The 24645-nt window shown below is 32.5% G+C and overlaps 1 protein-coding gene across 1 annotated transcript; it reads right to left on the reverse strand.

Moving 5' to 3' along the window:
- Positions 1 to 600: 600 nt before the first annotated feature.
- On the reverse strand, positions 601 to 3153 carry LOC130649156 (snRNA-activating protein complex subunit 1-like). The gene has a single exon (XM_057455384.1). The coding sequence runs from the start codon at positions 3075 to 3077 to the stop codon at positions 2004 to 2006; it is 1074 nt and encodes a 357-aa protein (XP_057311367.1). The 5' UTR covers positions 3078 to 3153; the 3' UTR covers positions 601 to 2003.
- Between the last annotated feature and the right edge of the window lie 21492 nt (positions 3154 to 24645).

Here is a 24645-nt window from a genome sequence, read left to right on the forward strand (position 1 = left end):
ATGGAAAAGCATAAGAAACAGTTTATTGCAAACAAATCTAAGATGAAGATCAGGAGTATTGTGTAAATGAAAAAAACTTTTTTGTTGATACTGTCAAGAGTCCCTGCCAGCATGGTGACATCACACAATTATGCATTTCATTATCCATTTTAACATTTTGAAATAATCATTACCCCAAATACGAAATTAAGACAAAATTGTTCACATCTATTAAAGACTAGCTCATACCTGTGGAAGAATCCACTCAATGTCTCATTAAATCGATGTAAGGGATACCAAACAAAACGTACAACACAGTAATTTGAATTTTCAAAGCTCACATTTCAATCCCGACCCTGGGCCTTTTGTCTCTTTTATAACGGGATGGCAAGACGGGAAAAAAGCACTAGGGTCGAGGTTGGTCACAATCTGCATATTTCATAAGCAGATTGTTTATAACCGCTAAAACAAAACTTCAAGAATAAATTAAAAAATAAAAATGGAAAATGTCTAAAAAATCAAAGGTGTTCAACAACCGTTACTTAAAAAGCGAAATACCGTAAACTATATACTTGCTTTGCCCTTCCAGAAGTACACCAGGGAAAAAAGGATACTAAACAATTAAATAAAATCCAACATTTTTCGTTAAGTCATGCGAGATCAATTATTTAGTCTATATTGCATAACGCATTACTTCTACAGTTATACTCAAAATATAAGAAATTAATAGTTGACACCACATAAAAGAGAAATATAACAAACTTGAATCATATGGTATATTTATATATCTACTAAAAATATTTTAATCCGAATTTGGCCAAAAAGGTCACGGAAAATTAATCCTCGCAAAAATTAATACACTTAAGGTACATAATTCTATACATTTTTTGACCAGCGTTTGAAGATCTATACGATAAAGGCAACAGGTGTAAAAACAAACGAAAAAAATTGTGGTTTGACCATTCATCAGTCATTGATCATATAAATTTTCTTGATCAGCGCTTTAAGCTCTACACAATAGAGGCAACATGAAAACAAGTTCAAAATTTTTATTGTGGATAGGTTGCTGACGCCTCAGTGGATTTTCCATGGCCTTTATCGACTAGTAATAATAATAATAATAACAATAATAATAATAATAATAATAATAATAATAATAATTAATAATAATAATAATAATAATAATAATAATAATAATAATAATAATAATAATAATAATAATAATAATAATAATAATAATAATAATAATAATAATAATAATAATAATAATAATAATAATAATAATAATAATAATAATAATAATAATAATAATAATAATAATAATAATAATAATAATAGTAAAAATTATGATTTGGTAGTATAATTTCCCTATGAATTTTTATTTTGCAATATTTTACAATATGCTAACAATACTAAGTTAGCCTAAATGAAGATGATTTGAACAATAATAATAACAAAAAGATAGAACATGTCACGCACATTATCACATATCAATTGAAAACTTTATATCGGGACTTTAATAATAACAATAATAATGCTAAAAAAACTTTATACAGCATTTATAACACGAAGAGGATGCTGACTCGCTGAAAGCACCATATATGTGAGGGCGGTCCTTTCAAGGTTTTCGTCTGTAACTGCCCGGAAAAGCCTGGGCCTGTCCGAAACCATCCAAAATGCAATGTGCGGGCTCATTGTTGTCATTTAAATTTTGTTGAGCGGAAGAAAGGTGCTATTTTGTCATTGTACACTCAGTTTATTACTTGTGGGATTTTATAACAGCTATTTATGGAATAAATGATATAAAAAAACAGTTCTTTTCAGAACTCTTCCTCTACCACTGCACCGCTAATAAATATGTACATGGTAATAAAAGTTTTTTTAAAACGCCAAAAGTTGTCCGACAGCCCCCATGTTTTTTTTGGCGTTTCCAGCGAGACAGAACCCTCATATAACATGCAAAAACTACAATAAATAGTTTTAAAATTATTAAACTAAAATTGCATTGTTTTTGTCATTAGTAGCTAGATATCAGGGCTCACTTTGTAACGTACCCCTCTGGTTGCTAAGGAACGTTTGCCAGCTTTATGTTTGAATGGTTGCAGCATGGCACTTTTTTTATAAAATACATTTCCATCTATGTCATCAGAAATTTCATTTTGTTCTTCCGACACACACATTCTTTTTCTAGAAGAGTGTGAAACACTTGTTTCCCATGATTTTTGTTTTATTTTAGATATCGTGGTAGCTCTTGAAACATCTTTACCTTTATTCATGGTGTCCTTTTTATCCTTAAGTTTTTGCAATTGGGAAAGCACTGGTCGCTGTGTGGTATCTGACATATCTGGTTTAAATGATAATCCTTCCATGTATAAATTTTTATGAGTATTCATTATATCTTCAAATGCATCTGGAAACTCTAAATTAGAATAAAATATCATTTTCGATAAGCATTTTTGTTCTTCTTTCTCTGACTCATCAAGGACCTTTTGCCTAACTTCATTATACTCAAGTTGCAAATTTTTTAGTGTGTCTATGGTATCGCTGTTTTTAACAAAATTGTTTATATATTTGTCTGCTTCATAGGTGTGACGCAGCGTGTTCATTCCTTCAACTCCAAGCATAAACTCGTTACGTCCAAACATAATTTGCTTAGGTAAAGCTGTATATATAAAAGCATGATGATCTCTTAGGTACTGAATAATATATGCTACATCTAAATGTTGGTGTTCCACTACAATACCTAAGAAATCCATTAAATCTTTCCACATTGTGGGTGTCATTCTAATTTTCACTTTAGGAACACAAAGTTGTTTTAAATAAACAGTGTAAAACATGTAAACTGTTGCAACTCTGTATAAAAAAGTTGATTCTTCTGACAGAAATTCACTGGCAACTCTAAACGCACGTTCAACAATTCTCATTTTAGCTGACGATGTATTTCTATAATTAGCAGCAAATATAGACGTAAAATTTAAAGCTTTCCATTCAGCAGCAAAATCTTCAAATCTCACACTTTGTTTGTCATAAAACTGTGAAAATAATATCTTTACATCATGCTTTAATGCTTCATACTCTGTACTCAGCTGAAATGCCATTATGTCAAAAATGTTAATGTGATTTAATCTTAATATAACATCTAAACGAAATATGTAGCTATATATATATATATATATACACGTTTTAATTTGAAAAAATACAAAAAAAATCATTAAACACCATCAAACTTCAAAACCGCGATTTTCAAAAAATTATACTCCAGCTCAGTGTATTTACTTAAAGCGAATCCACTGACTTTGAAAAACAACATTTTTTCTACCTCAGTGTATATTTTACAAACCACGGAACAAAAACTCAAGAAACCATATGGTGTTCTGAGTTTTTCTCAACAAAAACACATCTTGGTGTTTTAAAAACTGAATGGCTGAGTTCTAATAAGATGCCTTCGAAGCAAGATAATGGAAAAGGATTTCTGTTCAGACAATATGTTAGAGGTCGTGAGAAGGTGTTGAGAGTGACAGGGGCAGCGCCACTAGAGGGGCTGGGGGGCTTCAGCCCCCCCCCCCCTCCCACTTTTTTGCTAAGTAATAATTTTTTATTTTTTGCCAATAAGTGTCTCTATCACTGCATGAAAATTGATGTTATCCAACCAGATTATCTGCAGGCTATCTCGCTAAATAGACGTTTTACGTGTTTTAAGGACTCTAAATTCGTTGGCTTCCAGGGCCTTTGTTCCTGAACCCCACCAGGGGGTGTACAGCGCCCCCTGGAACACATCTGTTTCGGCAACTCGCTTCGCTCGTTGATTGTCACTAAAATCTCAAAATCTACTATTTTGCCTAAGAGTGAACAAGAACCAGCAGGTAGTAGTTAGCTAGAATTATATCATTGAAATTAACATTTATAACTTGAAAGCTGTGTGTCTATAGCTAGCTAGCTTCCTACAAAGCGTGCCACCAATACCAGGAATAGACTTGGTTAGCTATAGCTAGCTATATGAGCAAGTTGGGTATACCGTAATGAACCGAACAAGCGCCCTGGGCGCTTATTAAATTTTTGTTTTTTTGTTTTTTTGCATGGGCGCTTAATAATTAAGGGGGCGCCTAAAAAATGCTGGGCACTAATAAATTTTTCCTAATTTTGTACAAATTAAAGACAACGGTAATTCTCATTTTTTTTTTCTGAAAAATAAAACATAGAAAGAAAAGATGCTCAAAACATAAAATATGTGTTTTTTTATTCTTATTATATATAAGAAAGTAAAATTTTTAAAAAAGCGCCCAGTTTCTCAAAGTACTTTTTGATTAGGCGCCCCCTTTTATCAGGTAGGCCCTTATTCGAGGGGGGCGCCTAAAAAGCTCTCGCCGCTTAATGGGATCATTACGGTACAGTTAGCTAGCTTTTCTTAACACTCCCATAAATTTCTTTTTGCTTGATTTACATTCATAAGAGAGTAGCACTATGATTAAATAGACATGTTATTCTCAGGCAAATATGACTCAGGCAGTTAACCATCTGGAATAAGATTATTTTATGTATATGTTGCTTGTCAGCAAAATAATTAAAATTTTAATAATAGAGGTCCTTGCAGCTTTGATGTTGGATTTGTTTTTCCATCTGTAATTAATTTCCGGTAATCATGATGGTAGCTATAGCAGTTGTATCAGCACACCCCAGAGCACAATTGGCTAAACTTTAGAATACACCATCACAAAAATTAAAATGCATAAAAAATATTAGCTAACAACCACATAACAATCAACCAACGAGCCAAGAGTAAGAACATCAATTGTACCCCGGCTACAGTTTCGTTCTCATCCATTATACTTTCTTTGGCACTAAGAAGTAATAATCCTTGTTGCCTAATGTTGTTTTATTGGCTTGTTAGCTATGTTCGATATAGGTTAGTTAAATTAGTTAGTTAAAACTGTGATGGTCTTCTAGTTTGTTGGTTATACACTCGCACCTTGTGTGGGAGATCGAGGTTCTATTTCCCCGGGGCGATTTAATATGGGCAATTAAATGTTAGCATAGCCCCGGGTTGACTCCAGCCATGTGAGGGAAATGCAGGAGATGGAACACTGTGTGGGTCGTTGGATATTGCGAGGAGTTGTCTGGTAGGGCGCAGATCCTAATTGGGTCTGTGTAGTGAGTTTAGTCATGTATAATGTGCACATCTCTAAGCATTTGTAAATTTTTACACTAAGTACAACTGCCTCTATAGAAGTCAAACTTTTGATGTTCTGTAAACAAGTGACCATGCAAATCTACGGCGGTAAAGCTGTTTCATGCCACATGCCACTCATTTTTCTAAAAAGTTCCTTTTTTTTAAAAAAAATTTGATAATCTTAACATGAATCTGAGAAAACGAAGAGGTGCTTTTTGAACCATTCTTGGCCTAAAAATGGCATTATGGACTCTAAAATAAAAACATTTGTTGCGACCCTGCGCAAACAAACTTCAGCAGTCAGAAAAAAAGGTGGAGAGAAGTGAGACAAAAAATTATGATCAAATTATGTTTCTGCTTTGAAAAATTACTTCTATTTGGACGTGTGTCAATATCGCTTCCGTCAAGGTATTTCCTGCAATGGGCCCATAAATGGATGGGGTTATGCATAGTAAATTTTAGTGGATGAAATAAATAATTGGCTTAAAGGGAGGTGCTTATGTTCGGGTTGGGCTTCTGTTCGGAGGTTTAACCAATAAATGTTAGATATGTCCAATAAACAATAAAATACAAGCGTGTTTTGACAATTTTCTTTCTACTAGCTTTCGGCCGTATACTCAACCATGATCAAGTATTCAGAAAATTACAATTCTGTTCTCTATATAGACAAGTTTCAAGACCATTATGAAAAAATATGTCAAAACACGCTTGCATTTAACTAAACAATATTTTAGGTGATAATTGGAAAAATCAGTAAATGTTGAACGCTTTAAGTCTTTATTTTTGTATCCGCATGCGCTGCTTTCTGGTTATGAAATTGTGTTGCGTAGTTATATTTTGGTAAGTTAAGCCATTACATCAGTAAATTACAACCTAGGTTTTGTTTAAGAACCTGGGTTTTCAACGAGAACCCGGGTTTTTATAGTTGGAAACCCGTGTTTCCATATTGAAAACACTGGGTATGCATTTAAACCAAAGCTTTTATTTAATTCCCAGGTTTTTATAAATACTTACACCAGCACAACTGGTGTAAATAGTGAGACCGGCATTGACACTCAAAAAAATATTTTGCAGAACAAAGAACGGCGATTTGTATTATCTAATAGAAACAAGACTGCCGAACCCGGGCGCGGAGAGTGTGGGGAGTCTAAAAGCCGGGTTTTATCCTGCTTTGTTCTAGATTTGGGCGTAAAAAAAAAAAGCCTTACAGGGGCTGACACCTTATCTTTCTGGAGATAAGTTTTTAGGGGGCTGGGGAATAGTGTGGCTTGTTTACACCAGTACACTATAGGTAAATCCGTTTCTGCTTCATAACTTTCGATAGGCTAGTCAATTGAATCAAACTTAGTACACTTATAGTACGTCATAAAAGAAAGAAAATAGCGGCAATAAACGTCTGCTTATGCCAGCACTTTTATGTGACGTTATCGTAGTGTAATTTAACCTTAACAACGTTAAGGTTAAATTACACGGCAAGTTTAATTATAGTTTTGGCTATTTTACTAAATCTTTCGCGCAGAACCTCCACTAACTATAAAATCCCATTTGAATTGTTTATATTCAAGAAACATAAAAACATGCGCTTGGATAATCAATTAACCTCAAAAGCTCTAAGACATCATATTTAGTTACACCAGAAAGTATTTTGACCAGGTGATCATTACGAATTGTTAGAGCGCAGAATATTCCAATAGAATATCACAATTCAAATTTAAAGCCACAAGATCAGATTTTAGCAAATAATTTTTTTGAAGAGTATGTTTTGTTACGTCGCCCAAAAAGTGCTGACAACAACTAAAATTAAGATAGACCTGTTTCTCTTAATTTCTTATAAAAACGGTTAAATCTGATCGTTTAATAAGAGTTTAAGCAGAATTTTTTATGATTACACATTGTCAGATGAATTGTATAAATGATATAATTGTGACACAATCTTGGTATATTTCTTACTTTTCGTAGAGTTTTACGTATCGATTGTTGTCAGAACTACCTCTAAAATTTCTGAGATATTTTTACAATCAGTGTTTCTATAACAACAGTTGTCTGCTTGTGCATCACAACCAACCAAAGTAACGATGTCCTTAACATTACTAGCCACGGAGGAGCACATTGTACTCCCCGCCCCTTCTTTTTTTACCGGTACTTTTTACTGTCTGACATTTTATGACTTTTTGTGAAATTTCATACTGGATAAACACATTAAAGAAAATATATTGCCGGCTTATATTTTTAGCTGTGACCACTTTGTCGACAGCCGTTGACTTTTTCAAAATTTGAATGCACTTACGGTTCTGGAGCTTAAGGTCTAGAATAATATTGTTTTCATATCAATTTCATTTGACATTATTGATTATTTTATCGCCACAAGGTCTCAAAGACAATATTTCTGCTTAGTATGTAGGATAAAGGGTCATTTTTTGTCTGACTCAATCTTGAATTTAATTTTTCATATGTATTCATGTTGTGGTATGGTTATAATATCTGTTCATTGACTTCACTTACTAATACAATAAATTTCATTTTTTTGCATAGTAACTAATACATAACAATATATCAAAAAGAAAAATTACTGCCGACCAAGCCGTGGAAAATATTTTACGGTTTGTGGAAAATGACGGTGAAGAAGTTGACGACATTGATGACCTTGGAGAACTGTGTGATGAAGATGACATTGAAGCTGCAGCTGCTGAAGGTGACAGTGATACTGGCAGTGGTGCTCAAAATGCTAATGCTGCAGATGATGAACCTGAATAGGACCGCGATGACCAAAGACCACCTCCGAAGCTTCTTACTCGTGTGCGCTTGGTAAATTCCATTGAAAAATCTGTAGATCCAAACTGCTATGACAAATTGGCTTAATTGATGATAAAAAAAAGATAAAAAAAGCTGAAGTTCTAACTGGCTATTTGGGTCCAAAGACGAATCCAAAAACAGAGAAGATCTTTTGGACTAATTCAACTCCAAAATCTAAAGTGGACCGATCTTGTGACGTGCTGTCAGTACCTGCTTCGGTGAAACTTACCGTCTGCATCTGAAATTGTTTCTATTGCTGATGCCTTTAACCTTCTGTTTCCAATTGAGGTGGTGGAGCTTGTTGTCAAACATACAACATTAAAATTGAGTTTGTGAAGAATAACTCACCTGACCACCTGTGCACGTTCAAGTACGACTACTTGTGTTCGAGCGTTTACCCATCGTGAGTTCTATGCATTCATTGGCTTACGTTATGCTCCTCGGGCAATCCATGTATAAAGTTAAAACGCTGTTCTCTAAAACTGCAGGTAATGCTATTATTAGTGCAACAATGTCAAACCACTGTTTCAGTTTTTTGCTTTCCGTATTATCCTTTGACGACGCCGACACACGCAATGATCAATGAAAGTCAGATCAGTTTGCTGTTGCACTGGGACTAACCATTTTGTTCAAACAAACGACAAAAGGTGTGCTTGTACCCTCTGTGTTTCTTTCTATTGATGAAAAACTTTATGCCACAAGGTATCAAATTGTTTTCAGGCAATTCAATCCAAAAAAACCTGCCGAATATGGGTTGTTGCACAAATCATTGAATGACGCGACCATCCTGTTTACGTATCAAGTCTTGGCGTATGCTGGTAAACCCAAAAATAGGGATGCGCTCTACTATCTTAAAAGCACTGAGGATTATGTGAAATCCTTGTAGATTCTATGCCAATAAGAAGCACCAATAGATGAAACATCTTAATGGATCGTTTGTATACATCCATTTCGACAGCGAGATGGCTTTTATCCAAAGATATAACCACAGTCAGCACGCTTCAGTCTAACCGCCTTGGATTGGTGGATGAGATGAAAAAACCCAAAAGAAAGACAGGAGTTCCAAAGCACAATTCACTGGGAGAAAGAAAAGGGTGACTTGGCATTGTGCACTTACACTACAAAGTCTAAATCCAAAGGAAAAATTGCTTTGGTTGTATCTACTTTACTGGGCATAACAAATGATGACAACAAACGTAAGTCTGCAATCATAAAACTTTATGATTTTACCAAAGGTGATACTGTTGTAATGGATATAAAGATGGCTAGATATTCTTCAAAAGCCTTGACCCGCCGTTGGACGATGGTTCATTTTAATTTCATTCTTGATACAATTCTTTGTAACACTTTGTCGCAATTTCGATAAAGCATGGAAAGGATTTAAAAAACCTTGATTCGTTTAAAGTTTCTTGGGATCTTGTGTCGATGCGATGCTCAATTTGTTTGGAAAATATCACCGTTCCGGGCTATAAAGATAATAGAAGAAACCTTAGTATGTTAAAATCCCAATGCAAAGAGTGTGGAAATGTGGTCTGTAATGCTCACTTAAAGTTGATTTGTCAAAAACATTTGTATTAAATCGATTGTTGCTGCTGCTACAGACGTTTCGCAGACTTGCGCCCTGCATTTTGTGTCGCTTTTATTTTGATTATATTTTAGTATAAAAGTTCATATTTTTGTTCACAATTTTTACTGGCATAATAGATTTCTTTTAACTCTCAATAACTATAAATAACTACATGTGAAGCAGAAAAATAACTTTAGGTTTTGGCATTGTCGAAAAGCATATTTTGCCTGTTTTTCGCATAAAATTGGAATAATTATAAGTGACGTCACCACATGAAGAGTTAAATTTTAATTATTCCTTACATAATAACAACTGTTCCAAATTTTATGTAAAAATACCAATTCCATAAAAAGTTATGAGTATTTATGTAAAAAAATGGAAAAGGCGGGTTCTACGCGTTATTTTATAATTATGCTAAATTTGAACTCCTGCTAAGATTTTTAAGTGTAATTAACTCATATTCCTTAATAATGTCTCATTGCATATCATATTTAGATGGAAAAAATGAAAACAGAACCAAAATATACCTTTCCTAACTATCTCAGTATCAAATTTTGTAAACTACCCATTTTTACCCAAATTTCATCAAATACCAACATATTTCGTGACGTCATTGCATGACAACATAAAATTTTGAATTTTTTTTAAATACTTAATCAGGATAAAACAAGGTAACTCTGATCCAAATTTGACATTAAAATCACAATCTTATCAAATTTTCTGCCCCCCTCCGGGGTCTGTAAAGAGACACAAGGCCCGGGCTAGTAGGGTTAAGTATATATATGACGTGGAATATCTAATGCCTGGAGTATATAAGACAGGTGAATCCGCAGATTTTACCACTAGTAACATCAACTGTTTTATTATTTCGAGACACAAAAGATTTTTGACCGAAACAGCCAATATGTGATATATTTTTTACGATTGGCGTTGCTTTCTCCATGGGCTAACGATTAGTCTTAAAATATAAAATATAAAAAAATATCGTCTAAAAAGAGGAATTCTTAGGAAACTCGAGAGAGGTACAAGATAATGAAGATGCTGGCTTACACTCTTTTTTAATGCAATTATGTTTTAAGCTTCGTTTCGACTATGAGGTTACAGGCAATACAATGACACCCATAATCCTTTTCTTGCTGATATGTTCGGAATAAAAAGACTAAAAAAAATCCGAATATATGAATATCTTCTTAAAACTTAAAAACAAGAATTTTTTGTTTAATATTCACGGCGGGTAAAAACGGTCCAAGAAATGCTTATCAAAAGCGTCCGCGTTTTTCGGCCCGTAGGTTTTTAAAAACGGTCGAGGACCGTAAGTATTATATCTTTGGTACATGGTACCATACTTTTATCTGGTATGTGTTTTAAACGTGTCTGATGGTTTTACGAGCGCTAGAATTTGAAAGTCGAATAAATTTTCTTTCGATCGAATATAAACATGCTTATGTTGAACATCGTGGAATGTCTTTTTAGCTGTCTTGAAATAGTGCCTCTTTCAATTTTACCCTTCCAGTAACAAACTTTGTTGGGTATAGAATAGTATTAAATGGTATTATTTTTCTATTTGAAGGCATTAAAACGCAAGTTGTAAGACGAATCTTCAATTCTGTTGTTTTACATTTTTTAATTTTGAAGTTTTTTTGGTAAATAAAAGCAACGGAAGTATGGGAAAATTGTAGTAAGCTACGTATGGCAGTCTCAGGAATTAAGAAATGGCGGCCATTTTTAAATTGTTTCTTTTTTATTATATTCTGTAAACTAAGGTGTGTTAATGGTCTATCTGGCTATGTCCTATGAGTATAAGTATATTTTAGGTCTCATATAGCCGACTTCTCAATTTTTCACAATATATACAAGAAACCCATCCATATAAAAAAAATTAAAACTTGTCTTTAAAGCTAGCTAGCTAGCTAAATATTTTGTGGATGTGTTGTCCCATTGTATAGCTATAGCTAGCTATGCTTTATTCTGACTAAATTTTCTCATGTATTAATTTTTTCGCAAGTTTTCATTCATCCACAAGTAACAAGGAAAAATTTAGGGTTTTTAGGCAAAATAGATGCGTTAAACCGTAGCTAGCTAGAGTTCTGTGTATAGATGAGCGAATGTTTACAAAGTTCTGTATATGTACGCGCATTCTTACAGGCAATAAAAGAAGGACCACATAAGAAAAACTATTTCCACTAATTTACATATTTAAGGAATAAACGATCTAAAAGGAGCTGGAATTGGAATACCGTTTTTTTTAATTAAGAAAAGAAAAATGTTTTTTCCCTATAAATAACGAACTTGTGTTTATATATATATACGTTTATTCTTATTTTTTTTAAAACATTCCAAGACATAAAAATTCATTTCTTTGTGTCATTCGCCAAAATAAATTCCGTTAAAATAAACATTTTTTTGTATTCGCCAAATTAAATCCTCGCCAAATTTTATAAAATTTATCATTCGCAAAATTAAATCCCCGCCAAGTATTCCATTTTGGTCATTCACCATTAAATACTCTCCAAAATTTATCCACTTAAGATAGTAAATAAAAATATCCTCTCTTTTTCATCTTCTTTTTCTAAAATGACAGATAATAACTTTTCTTTTCTATATATATATATAATATATATATTTATAATTACCTATGTTTTTAGATCATGTATAATGATGTCAGATTTAATTGATTCATATGCAGAGTTGGACGAAAAAAATATCCTCGTCATCAATTTAATAAAGTTTCACTTCGATACAATTTTAACATCTCTTAATCGAAAAATTCAAGCAAAACAAACTTTGTATAATCCCTTCAAAGTTGTCATTAATGAACGTGTCCATTCCGAAATATTTTTAGCTGTTTATAAAGCCATTCGCGACTTCCGCACAGCTTACGGTAGAGAATTGATTGTTAAGAAAGACAAAAGTGGTATCATTAAAGAAATTAGTATTATTTTTCACCATCTTGGGTCATTGAAATTCCATTTATCAAACTTGTCTAGCCTTGATATCAATAAAATATTCAAAAAGAAGTTTAAAAGCAATGCCGTCGGTGATATAATATGTGACGATGAAAAAAAATGTATTTTACATTACAAAGTGTCAACAAAGACATTAAATATAACTGCATCGTACAAAGTTGTCAATCAATATGGTATGGTATGTAGTTATTGACAGAATTGGATTTTTATCCTAGTTAAATGTTTTTATTTTGTTGTATTTCTATGCCATGCCTCCTAAAGGAAAGTCAAAGGCACAAAACATTAAGTTTTCCCAGTTAGGAAAATATACATCAAACAGAAAAAAAATCAACGATATGGATTTGAAAATTTCAAATCAGAGTAACCTAATTGAGGAAAAACAAAAACAATTAGCAGCATTGAGCAGTGAGATAACTTTGATTGAAAGGGATGTTGATAAGTTAAGAAATAGATTAGCTAGAAAAAGAAAACGTGTTAGACACCTAAACTATGAGTGTAGTAAGAATAGAGTGGACTCTGAAGTCAAATTTAGCATCAGCAAGGTAACAGCTGAGAGGCGTAGTAAATTCCCATCATCTAGTGATTTAAATAGATCAGCAAAAGATACACGTCGTCTGGAAACATTTGAAGCTTGTTCTGCCATTCACGGAGGGTCTAAGGAATCTGTTCAGCCGGTTATGTTTGGTATGATTGACACATTGTGTTCGAAAATCCCCTCAAAAATGTTTGCAAAAAGTTTATTGAATGCTAAATCATCTGTAGTAAAACAGATAAAGGAAACTACCATCAAAATAGCAAATGAAGAATTTTACAATTCAGAAGATAATAAACTACGTTCTCTCAATGTTTTTTACAGCCACAATGTCATGGGGAAAGCTAAATACATGGCAATTAGAAAGGCAAATAGAATTTCCCAGAATAAACAGAATTCAGTGGTTAATTATATTCAGTATCCTCATTTAGCAACCATTATCAATAACATTGATATAGGAACACTACATGACATACATCCAACTCTAACCTTTGGAGATGAAACAAAATCAGTTACAGGAAATTATAGATCGTGTGATGAATTTTTGTTACGATTGGCAAAATTCTATTTAAAAGTGAATCGTCAACGGAGTGACAAACTAAAAACATTCAATATGCTTGAAAAAAAAGATTTTGAATCTTTTCTGTTTGTATTTGCTCTTGGTGGGGATGGAGCTCCTATTTGTGGTATGTCATTTTTAGTCTCTTTTCTTAATGTTGGTAATCGGATATGCAGCAGCTCCGAAAACTTTTTAATTTTTGGTGGTGATACTGAGGAAAATTCTACTGTTGTACGCAATTATGTTCTCAAGTTGTTGTCGGACGTGAAGTTTTTGGAAAGTCAGGTTTTCACTGTTTATGTTGATGAAGTTGCCTACAAAGTTGAATTTTTATTGGGTGAATTACCTAACGATATGAAGATGTTGGCTTTTTTGGCTGGGGAACTAACAAATTCAGCCTACTACTTTTCAACGTTCGGAAATGTAAATAAAGATAATTCAGCCAAATTTGAATATACATACGGAACCAAGCAAAGTGACAAATGGATGCCCTTCAACTATCACAAACGCATAAGTGATGCCAAAAAGGTTGAAGGTAAAAAAAAAGAAATCGAAGTTAAATGCAAAGGAAATAGTGCAACGAAACGTAGTAACTTGACATCTTATATATCTAAAGTTTTGAAAGGTAGACAAGAAGAAGTCCCCTTGGTTGGCCATTATATTGATAAAGCAAAAGGCGAACCTCTTCATCTGAAGAACAATGTCGTCAAAGAGCACTTCATGAAGTTATTCAATCTATGTTTGGCAACTGCTCCATTGAATTCCTACAAAGCATTTAAAGATATACCTTCCTCACATGCTTTAATTAAATTTGTTAATTTTATACGTTCAGCAATGGGATGTAATTTTTTGTCGAAAAAAATTATCCGGTGGTTTAATGAAAGCAGTTCTAAGAATGAAAGTAGTTTCACTTTTCGTTTTCGTGGAAAGGAGAGTAAAGCCTTTCTTTGTCATTTCCCAGAATTAAATTTACTTATTTTAAATGAATTGAAGAGTGAACAAATGAAAATAAGGCTGCATCAAATCCATTTTCAGTTCATATGTTTGCGAAAAATTATTTCACTATCAGTACGTGTAGAGAATTTCAATTTGGAACTTTTAAAAGATTTAAAGAAGCAATGTAAACTACTTTTCAAGTCAAGCTGTTGGTATGATGTAAGCGTCTCACCCAGTTTATGGACTTTATGTAACTGCATACCTTTCCATGCTGAAAGTACTTTGCTGTGCTACGGTTTCGGAATTGGATGTAATAGTATGGAAGGGCGGGAGCAAAAGCACCAGATGATTGTAAAGTATTCTAACAATACCACTTTCCAATGTCGCTGGCCAAGAATTTTCCGTCACGAGTACATACAATTGTTGCATCTGAGAGAAAACGGTTACGATAAGTTGCACTATGTTTCAAGAGGATCTGATTACATACCAGAGAGAGATATGTGTTGTGAACATTGCTTGCTGCTTGTTAGAAATAACTTGAAATGCCAACTATGTGAGAGTGCTTTCATGAAAAAGGTTTTTTCTGATTTAGAAATTTAGACACCGTTTTTTGTTTAAAAGTTCAGTATGTTGATAGTTCGTGTTAGATGTATATTTTCCTTATTTCCTTATTCTGCTATATACTTTTTGTTTGCATAACATTTGCAATGTATATTTGTGAATCAGTGAGATAGTGTCTTTCGCAAGAGTATGAATATTAATTTTCCCAATTAGAAAGCTCAAAGAAATCAATTTTTTAATATAAATGTGTGTGAATTAATGTTTTGTCAGAACATTTGGTACATAAATGTTTACGACGTAATCATATAGAAAGTATGGTGACTATTACAGCATAAAATTTATAATATTTACATCAAAGAATATGTATTTTATACAAATATATTTTATTTTTATGAGCATGGCAATGCCAAATTTTCTCTTGCAAAAGAAAACAAATTCTAGATCATCATCATTTTTTTCTGTGAATAGATGTTATAAAACACTAGCTATATGATAGTTTATATTTTATTAAAAAAAAGTTTTCATAGTTCATATGTTTTATTTAAACAGAGTTGTTGTGTTATTATTTGCTTCATATTGAGATACAATGTGTCACAAAAGTAGTTTTTGTTGTTTGACTGTCCTGTGTGTTCTGGCAGCTAGCTAGCTGTGCTGCCTCCATCCCATCTTCTTTTTATTTTTTATTATATGCAATAATGAGTAACGGTAGCTACGAAAGCCATAAAATAACAATAATTTATCCATTTTTTACTCGTTATATACCAAATCAAAACTTTAAACACTTGCAGCAACCTTTCAGTGTGTTTAGCCAGGTAGCCATTTTTATTTTTCTACAAATCTCTCCATCGCGCTGCTGTTGTACCTGCTATTGTGAAAACCTAGGTTGCAATTGAAGGAGTGTCGAATTGCGGCGCAAACTCCATGTAACAATCCTTGACAAAATAGCCAGGCCGTTTGAAAAATACGAGTTAAGCATTTTCACACGGGAAATAGCCCGCCGTGCGATACGATGAAAGGAAGGCAGGAAAAGAGAATTGTTTAGTTTTTTAAAATCTGAGACAAATTATGACAAAAAAATAATCTGATTTTGTCCTAGCTAGCCAGGTTGTGCTCAAAGATACTGCTTTTCCTCATCCTTTCATTTAATTTATTATCTGTCAATATTTGTAATTCTTTTCTTAATAAAATAATTTTTTTTATTTTCCCTCAGAGAGACAAAATAAATAAATTGAAAAGTTTGTATTAAGTTTTCTTTGAATAAATTTTCAGAAGAATATCGGCGTCTTTTGATGTACTTAGAAAGAATAACATTTATTTCATGCTAAATTTAAAATAACATAAAATAAGGTGAAATAAAATGTCACACAAAAATAATTTCACCTTATTTAAGTTATTACGGTTGAAGAAAATTAGCGAAAACATGCATTTGAGATCAGAAGATTAAAAAGGTTTAGTAGCTAAATTCATTTTATCGACTAATTATAGAAAACTGAGCATAATAATTTCTGTATTCACATCTGCTTAAAATCATACTAAAAACGCGGAAAGAAATGAATTTCTTGAAAAAGTCAACTCAGTGAGATAAGTTCCGCAAGTGTAACACAATGGAAATAGTGTATATGGTTGTATTTTTTCTCCAGTTTTTAACTTTTACTTGTGTTCCGGTTTTAAACGAGCGTGAAATTGATGTTGAAATACAAGAAAATGGTTAGTGACGTTGTTTTGAAAAATAATTGCACCGTGAGGTATTTTTTGGGCGACTAAATTTTTTACATGCAAAATCAAGAAGCCGTCCGCGGGTGTACTTTAGGGAAACAAAACAAAAAAGAATTATGAAGCTAATTAGTTAATTTTAGCAATTCTTATTTAGGTTGTAAAATTAAATATACTGAAAATCTCGCGTTTGTGACGGCTCGCTAACTTCAAGCTGCAACAAAAACAAATCATGTTCTCTACTTTCCCTCTCTGTGTATTTTTCTAAGTGCTGACCATTAAACTTAATATTTTAGCTCTTAAACACCACATAATATAGTAGCTACAAAGGCTCGAAAAGATGCATAGAACCAGGCATAACTAACTGTTAATGAAGAAATACCGAAATATTTTCTAAACATATCCTTAGCTTAAAAATGAACATTTATTGGAAGTTTTTGTCAATTTACTATTATTCTTAATGGAAAATATCCTATACAAGGTTGTAGAAATCCAGATATTGACTACATACAAACCCATGACCCATTCCCAAGCCATACACGCGTATGGCTTGGGAAGGGGTCATGCGCTTACACGTGTATTGTATAATGTACTAAGGATTAGCTAACAGTTAAACAACGCTGACATTTCTCAAGACTATAATTTTAGGAGAAAAAAGAACTAAACAATAAAAACAAGTGTTAATTTACCTTAATTTTTATTACTAGCGACTTCTGGCACTACAAGCATGAATGAAAGAAGAAGCATACAGTCACGCATAGATACACGTTCGCATGGACACTTTGCAGCTGAGAAAAAACATAAAAATGGCAGCAAACGTTCCAGGTATTCTAAAAAATGTGGAGAAGAAGAGAAGCCGTTTAAAAGAAGTTGGGGCAAATTAGCTAATTTTAAAAAACACATCAGAAGGCATTTCATCAAAGGCTCCAGACGCTTCAAGCATGGATCATATGGCGAGAATAACAGTGCCTACGTAAGTAGAAATCACCGCATGGTTAAGCTATTTTTAGAATTTTTGCCTGTCACTGCGACTTTTTTATACAGTAAGAATCCCTAGATACCGGTGGAAAATTTAATAAATATTATAACTATAAAAAATGCAAAACAATGATAAAAAACACGAGGTTATATTAGCCACTTTCTCAGACCAAAGTTAATAGACTACAACAAACAATTAAACATGATGGAAAATGTAGCTGATGAAAAATTTGTGGTTTGTCATATGTTTTGTAAGAAATTGCTTATTTGTCATTTTTAACTTATGTAACTATATTTATAAATGAACACGGTTGCATATTTTTTTTTTAGTTCCGAGACGGACACGTTTGTTACCATTGGAATCAATGTCGATCCCAATGCTGTAAGAGTACATGGAAAGGTGTTGGGATATGCACAGCTTTACTTTCCAAGGGGAAGCATTGCATCTATAATCATTTTACTAGGAATGTATGTCACAGTACTTTTAAAAGCAAATATCTACTTGCGAATATCATATTTTCGATAAAATCCATTATTCTTAAAGGGCTCTTGCGGATACATTTTATCAGTAGACTAGCTAAAACGTTAGAATATCGAACCCGAAAGTTGATCTATGACGTAGACATTTAGCTACAACTACCGCTATTCTCTCTATTTAACACTCCTCTCTAATTAATGCCCATTTCATATTTCATGTAAATAGGGCATATATATATATATATATATATATATATATATATATATATATATATATATATATATATATATATATATATATATATATATATATATATATATATATATATATATATATATATATATATATATATATATATATATATATATATATATATATATATATATATATATATATATATATATATATATATATATATATATATATATATATATATATATATATATATATATATATATATATATATATATATATATATATATATATATATATATATATATATATATATATATATATATATATATATATATATATATATATATATAATTAATCTTTGCAGCAAAGAAAATTTTGCAATTAGGTTGAATCATTGGGGCATGAGTAAAGATAAAATAAAACAATTTTTAATACAAAGGAAAAATTGGGGAAACTAACTATAAAACTCGAATTTACAGATGTAGACTTCAGTACATATTTTGTTTCGAAAACTTTTAAAAAGGTATGGTTGGTCTTCTGCAAGATGAAATCAGAGCAGCTTTTAAGGTTGTACTAATAATTTATTTGTCTATGCGTTGAGAAATTTAGACAGAAAAAGAGCCTGTCTTAAAGATTTTTTGAAATTTAAGACCTCAAGATTGGCTAAAACGATATTCCAATTCTAAATCTTTACTGTGTCAGAATGAGGAAATTGTTGTGTTTGAAGCTATTCTTGTAAAGAATAAAAGAATCTTGACCTCCCGTCCTGGTTTCTGTGGCCCTGGATTATAAAATTACTAGAGCTCTCCCCACGGCGTTTATTCAGCTTTTATAAAATGTGTAAGGTCATTTAAGGCAATACACGGCCAATGAACAGGTCTATTTCAAGACCGATATTGATACGAAAAAATAGATTTAGGAGGGGTTTATTTACTGGTTAATCTTCGAAATAAAACTTACTCGGTATATAAAACGTAGTACTATATTCCGGTATATGAGTTATTTCCCATTTATTTAATGTTATGCTCTGACAGTTTTTATTTCGTTTTTTTTTTGTAGGATACACCAATACAATATGAATGTGGTTGTTCGTATGGTCATCATTGTAAAGGAAGCTGGCAACCATTCAGCCGAAGGACATGTCAATGACTCTACCTTTATGATATTTTAAGATTGTATAAATTATGATAATACGTCAAATAAAATTTATATTTCCACTGCAAAACAATCGTGTCTCCAATTTTCACGCAATCACAGAATTCAATAAAAATGTATTTAGCAATCGAATTCAACTTGCACTTTTCTGCTTTTGCCTTTTCCGAAGATATTAGGGCTACGTTAACGACAGGTGCAAACATATTTGTCTTGCAATTTTGCTTGAAGCTAAATGTAAAGATTGTAGATAACTGATTTTTGCACACGCATTATAAAAAAGCATTTAAAAAAAAGAAAAGTTGCACATAACATTAAACAAAGCTTCCACAGAACCTAGGATTTTAAGTTTTTTGGTTTGTTTCAAAATCTTAAAATGTTCTAATTGTTTCTGGTCCTTTATAATCGTCTCCATCCCAAATTTTGGTGCGTTCGTGGCTCCTTCCTAAGACTTTCCATAACGCAGACTCATTTTTAACGCTACATATGTAATTTACCCGCCTGGAATATTAGTAATTTTGCATTCTGACGGCTCCAAAAAATTCTTGAGTTAGCTTCCAACTCTGCAAAATGATAAAAAAGTACCTTGGTGTCAATATTTTGGTAAGGTAAAAAATAGGGAAACATATTGATTGTCAATTTTTTTTTTGTTGAAAGGCCAGAAAATCTTCTCGTTATTCAAATGCTCTTCAAATACGCACGCCGTTGAGCTTGTGTAAATGTTTGAAATATTAACTATATTCAAGAGGTTAAGCTTTGTAGTCATTTCAAAAAGAAGTTTTATTTAGAAATTACTTCATATTTCTTGTGAATTTTTGGCATCAAATGTTATGCATGAATGCAGATTTATTTGGTTTAGCTGCAGTAACATTGTTGTTGAGAATTCCTTTATTTAACATCATTTGATACACTCTATAGGTCTTTAGCAGTAAGAAGAGGAGCAAGATAGATCCAGGCAAGATTTATTTAAATTGGGTATGAAGATAAAATATACATTTGCTTTGGTTTTCTGTACGTACCTTGTAATGGTATTTGGACATCAACCTGCGCAATTAGGTAAAAAAAGTTTTTTATGTATAATTGCTATGTTACTGATAAAATGCTGTTTGTAGATTTCCAATATTTCCATATTGATTTCATTTTGATAGGCACCATATGAATGTTATTTTTATACCATCAAAAAAAATTGACAAGAAAAAGCTTTAATTTTTTAAAAATCAATTCCCAGTTCGTTCTTTTTTTGAATAATTTTCGCAAGAAATAATATAAAAACAAACGTCGCCTTGATAAATTGCCTTGTTAAGTAATTTAACTGTAACTGAAACATGGACAAGTCGCTATACCTCTCCCTGAGTTCAGATTGTTTTAGAAAAACAAAAACTGAATGAATAAGTACAGAGGAGCTTCTCTATAACGGACACCATTGCGAATTCAAAAAATATCAACAATAGAGAGGCGGCAATAAATATTGTAAATATACTATTTTTCATTTAAAAAAGAAAAGCAGACTGACTGAAGACTTCGCACAAAACTATGAGATATTGAACTTTAATGTAAAAATCATCAATGCTCTATAAATTTCTTATTTCGAGAAACCCAGAAGCTCATATATGATATATTGGATAAGTCCGTTATAGAGGGCGTATTGTAAATTGGGGCCCATAAAATTCAATAGAGAAGTGTCCGCTATAGAGAGATTTATGTTATACAGAGTTCGTTATAGCGAGGTGTCGTCTATACCGTGACCGTAACATATAGATTTGGATATGACCGTCATTTCATCTGTCCGTGAGAAAAGTGTCCGTTGCAGAAAGTTATCTGCTATAAAGGATGTTCTGCTGTGCCCAAATTGGCAATTATTACAAATTGGGGCACAACAGTTCGCTATAAGGAGGTTTTACTGTACCAATAAGAATGCAGTATATTGCCATGTGTTTATGTTTGTATATCATAATTTTAGGTAAAAGAGCTGAAGACATACTTGTGCTACCAAAAGTAGGTAAACATAGCGTGTAATCTTTTTATAAGAGATGCCCCGTAATAACGGCTCAGGGGACACAAGATCCTGGGGACGAGGTTGGGCACCGAAAGCTTGTTTAAATCTTCTTTAAAAGAGAAGCTTAAAAAGAAGCTAACATATATGTGTTTTCGTAGTAAAAACATTCTTACAAGGCGTCCTAATTTTGCCTTAAAGAACAATAATTACGGTCGCCGCCATTGTCGAACAAATACCAACTTAGTTCGTGCAAATTTTGTTAATTTGTGACGTCACACGGCGTACACAATTCAACGAGATTTGCAAAACGATCGATAAAGATTCACTCACTTCTTCGTCTTTTCAGCGTCATTTAAATTTATTGCGAGGTTAGAGCAATGAAAAAGCCAAGTTCTAGTAAAATAACATCGTTGTTGTAGAAAAAATAATTTCCAAAAATTTAACGTAGGAAGTAGGTAAAAATCACGTAAGCTGGTAATTCACCGAACAGAAAGTCCTTACCGACACTGTCATGACGGCGACTATAGTTCTACTTTGACCCTAAATATCTTGAGAACCAAACCGCACAAATATAAGTTATCACATTTCATATTCACACTATAATGAACAATTTAAGCACAGCTTGTTATCAATGGTTAGTTCTCCTTTAATCGCTAATATCGACATTATTATATTATTATTTTAAGTTGAAAAACGGAGCGAGGTGTTTTAGCCGTTTACAATGTCAAAGTGGATGTTGCAAGAAATTACTTTCATTTGGTGGAATTTGTGCGGCAAGAATACCGTTTGGTATGAGATGCAACTCTCTCGTGATCGATGACGTAAGTTGAAGTTTTTACACGGAAATAAAAATTAAACACATCGGGAACTGTGTACATCCAAAATGATGCATTAATGAAACAGTAATATCGAATGTATCACTTGAAATCTAGGTAAAAAGTTGAATTTAGGTAATTTATGGAGAGATCTGAAAAATTTCTTTACACTATCACACGTGCCTGTCTATAAGGAACACCCGGGAGTGCTAAAGAAAGTTAATATCCGCTATAAGTAGGCGGTAGTTATGTGGATGTTTTAAGTAATCTTAACGGGAAGTTAATTTTGCGAATTGTGCTCGTTTTAGGTGATTTCAAAATATTTGAAATCGCAAAAATTAATATTAAAAGTAATCCTTACGCGTTCTTTTAACTAAAAGGCACCGAAGTGAGAATCCTGAGTCTCTTTTCATCGCGACTCTTTTGTAGACTCCCTTACAAAACTCGAAGTTATCGTCAACAGCTGTTTACAACCACATGGTATTTATCAACTTGATGTGTTTTGGTTCTGTAAATGAAAAAAAAATTAATTTAATAACATTGCGTCTTGCTGTTTCATCTATTCACAGCAGCATGATTCTAGAGGTTATCCAACGAAATCTAAAGTTTATCTTTCATTTTAGTGGATTCCCGTTCAATCCAGCTGCGATTGTGACACGGGCTATTACTGCAAGAAAGATTGGTACAATCCCGCCAGTTTCTATGCGTGTCGCAGTGGCTTCGAACTTGACATATGGAACAAGCGTGGAAAAGTGGATAAGCAAGCTGCTGCAAAGAAAAGTAGCACGAAAAAAAATAATAAAAGCTTTTAGTTTTGTAGAACTGAATAATATTTAAATATAAAACATGTGTTTTTACATTTTGTATTCAATAAATTGATTTTATTAGAGTCACACGAGTCGCACACTATAATATGTTTTTTTAATTAAACAAATTTCTGTTAACATTTATTTTTAATTTTTTTTTAACTAAATAAGAATGGCACATGCTCGAGTTTAAGCCATGGTTTTTATATGACTTGCCAAGCACTTTACAGCTAAAAAAATAGCGATATTAAGATACATTAAGATTTATGCTTCATACGCATGTTTTTGTATCAACTTCTCAACACAAAACACACGACTCTTAATCACTTTCGAAACTTTCTTAACATGTTTTAGTGCTCTTTCAGACATTGGAATTGATCAATATTTGTATACTTAAAGAACATATTTCATCAGCGTATTTGGCAAGAGATCCTACACACTTATCTGCTTTCAAAAGGCTTGCGTATTTTTTGTGCGAAAACCATAATATATTTTGCAACAAAATAAAAATAAAAAGAACAATTAAATTAGGTATTTCATGACTAAAATTTCGTTTACCTTATGACGTAAGGAATGTTTTTAATATATGATCGATCGAACACTTGTAACTTACATTGTATTTTTATAATTCTTGAGAACAAACACATTTGACTGCTCAACTCAAAAATAATTGAGAAGGGTAATAAACATAACAATATTCCCATGGATTGACCAACTACAATAAAATTGGAATGTTTTTTTTTTGGATAAATTCTCTGATAAAATTAGTAATTTTAGAATCTGATTTACATTATTTGCTTATAGGGTCATTACTGATATCTGCGATGTTATGACGGATTTTCTCACCAGCAATTGTGTTGTTTTAGGACATTGTAGTACCTAAAAATCATCACGGAAAGTATTGAACCCACCATAATTAACGTAAAGTGCCTCGTTTATTAGCATTTATAAGGTCTTGTTTTTCGCGCGCTTAGCTGTGACAACAAAACACACTCGACCGAAGCTCTTAAAAATCTCCTCTTGTCTAGTTATCGGAAATCAAAGAAATAGGGCGAGCGAATTAAGAAGTTTTAAATGTAAATAAAGACCGTAGAAGAATAAATTTTCATTTTTTATTTATTTATTTTTTTATTAAAAATATGTTGGTTCATTTTTTCACACAAAAAATATTATCGTCGAAATTTTTAAAAAAGATATCCGTAAGCTCTGTGGTCGTGGTTTCTTCACAAATATTTATTCGTCGAAACATTTAAGTGACCAATCAAATATCACTTTAATGTCTAATACCCTCGATTTGGCTACGTTGTCCATACTAGGAGGAAAATTTCAAAATTAACAGCCATTCAGAAACAAAAGGTAGATTCAAAGCGCTGTTACTTACTTTCAGCTATCACATCGCCCTTGAATGAAAATATGTTTACATAAACTTCGATGCAAAGATAACAAATCTCG

Source organism: Hydractinia symbiolongicarpus, chromosome 7, assembly GCF_029227915.1.
Source record: "Hydractinia symbiolongicarpus strain clone_291-10 chromosome 7, HSymV2.1, whole genome shotgun sequence".
NCBI classification, from domain to species: Eukaryota; Metazoa; Cnidaria; class Hydrozoa; order Anthoathecata; family Hydractiniidae; genus Hydractinia; species Hydractinia symbiolongicarpus.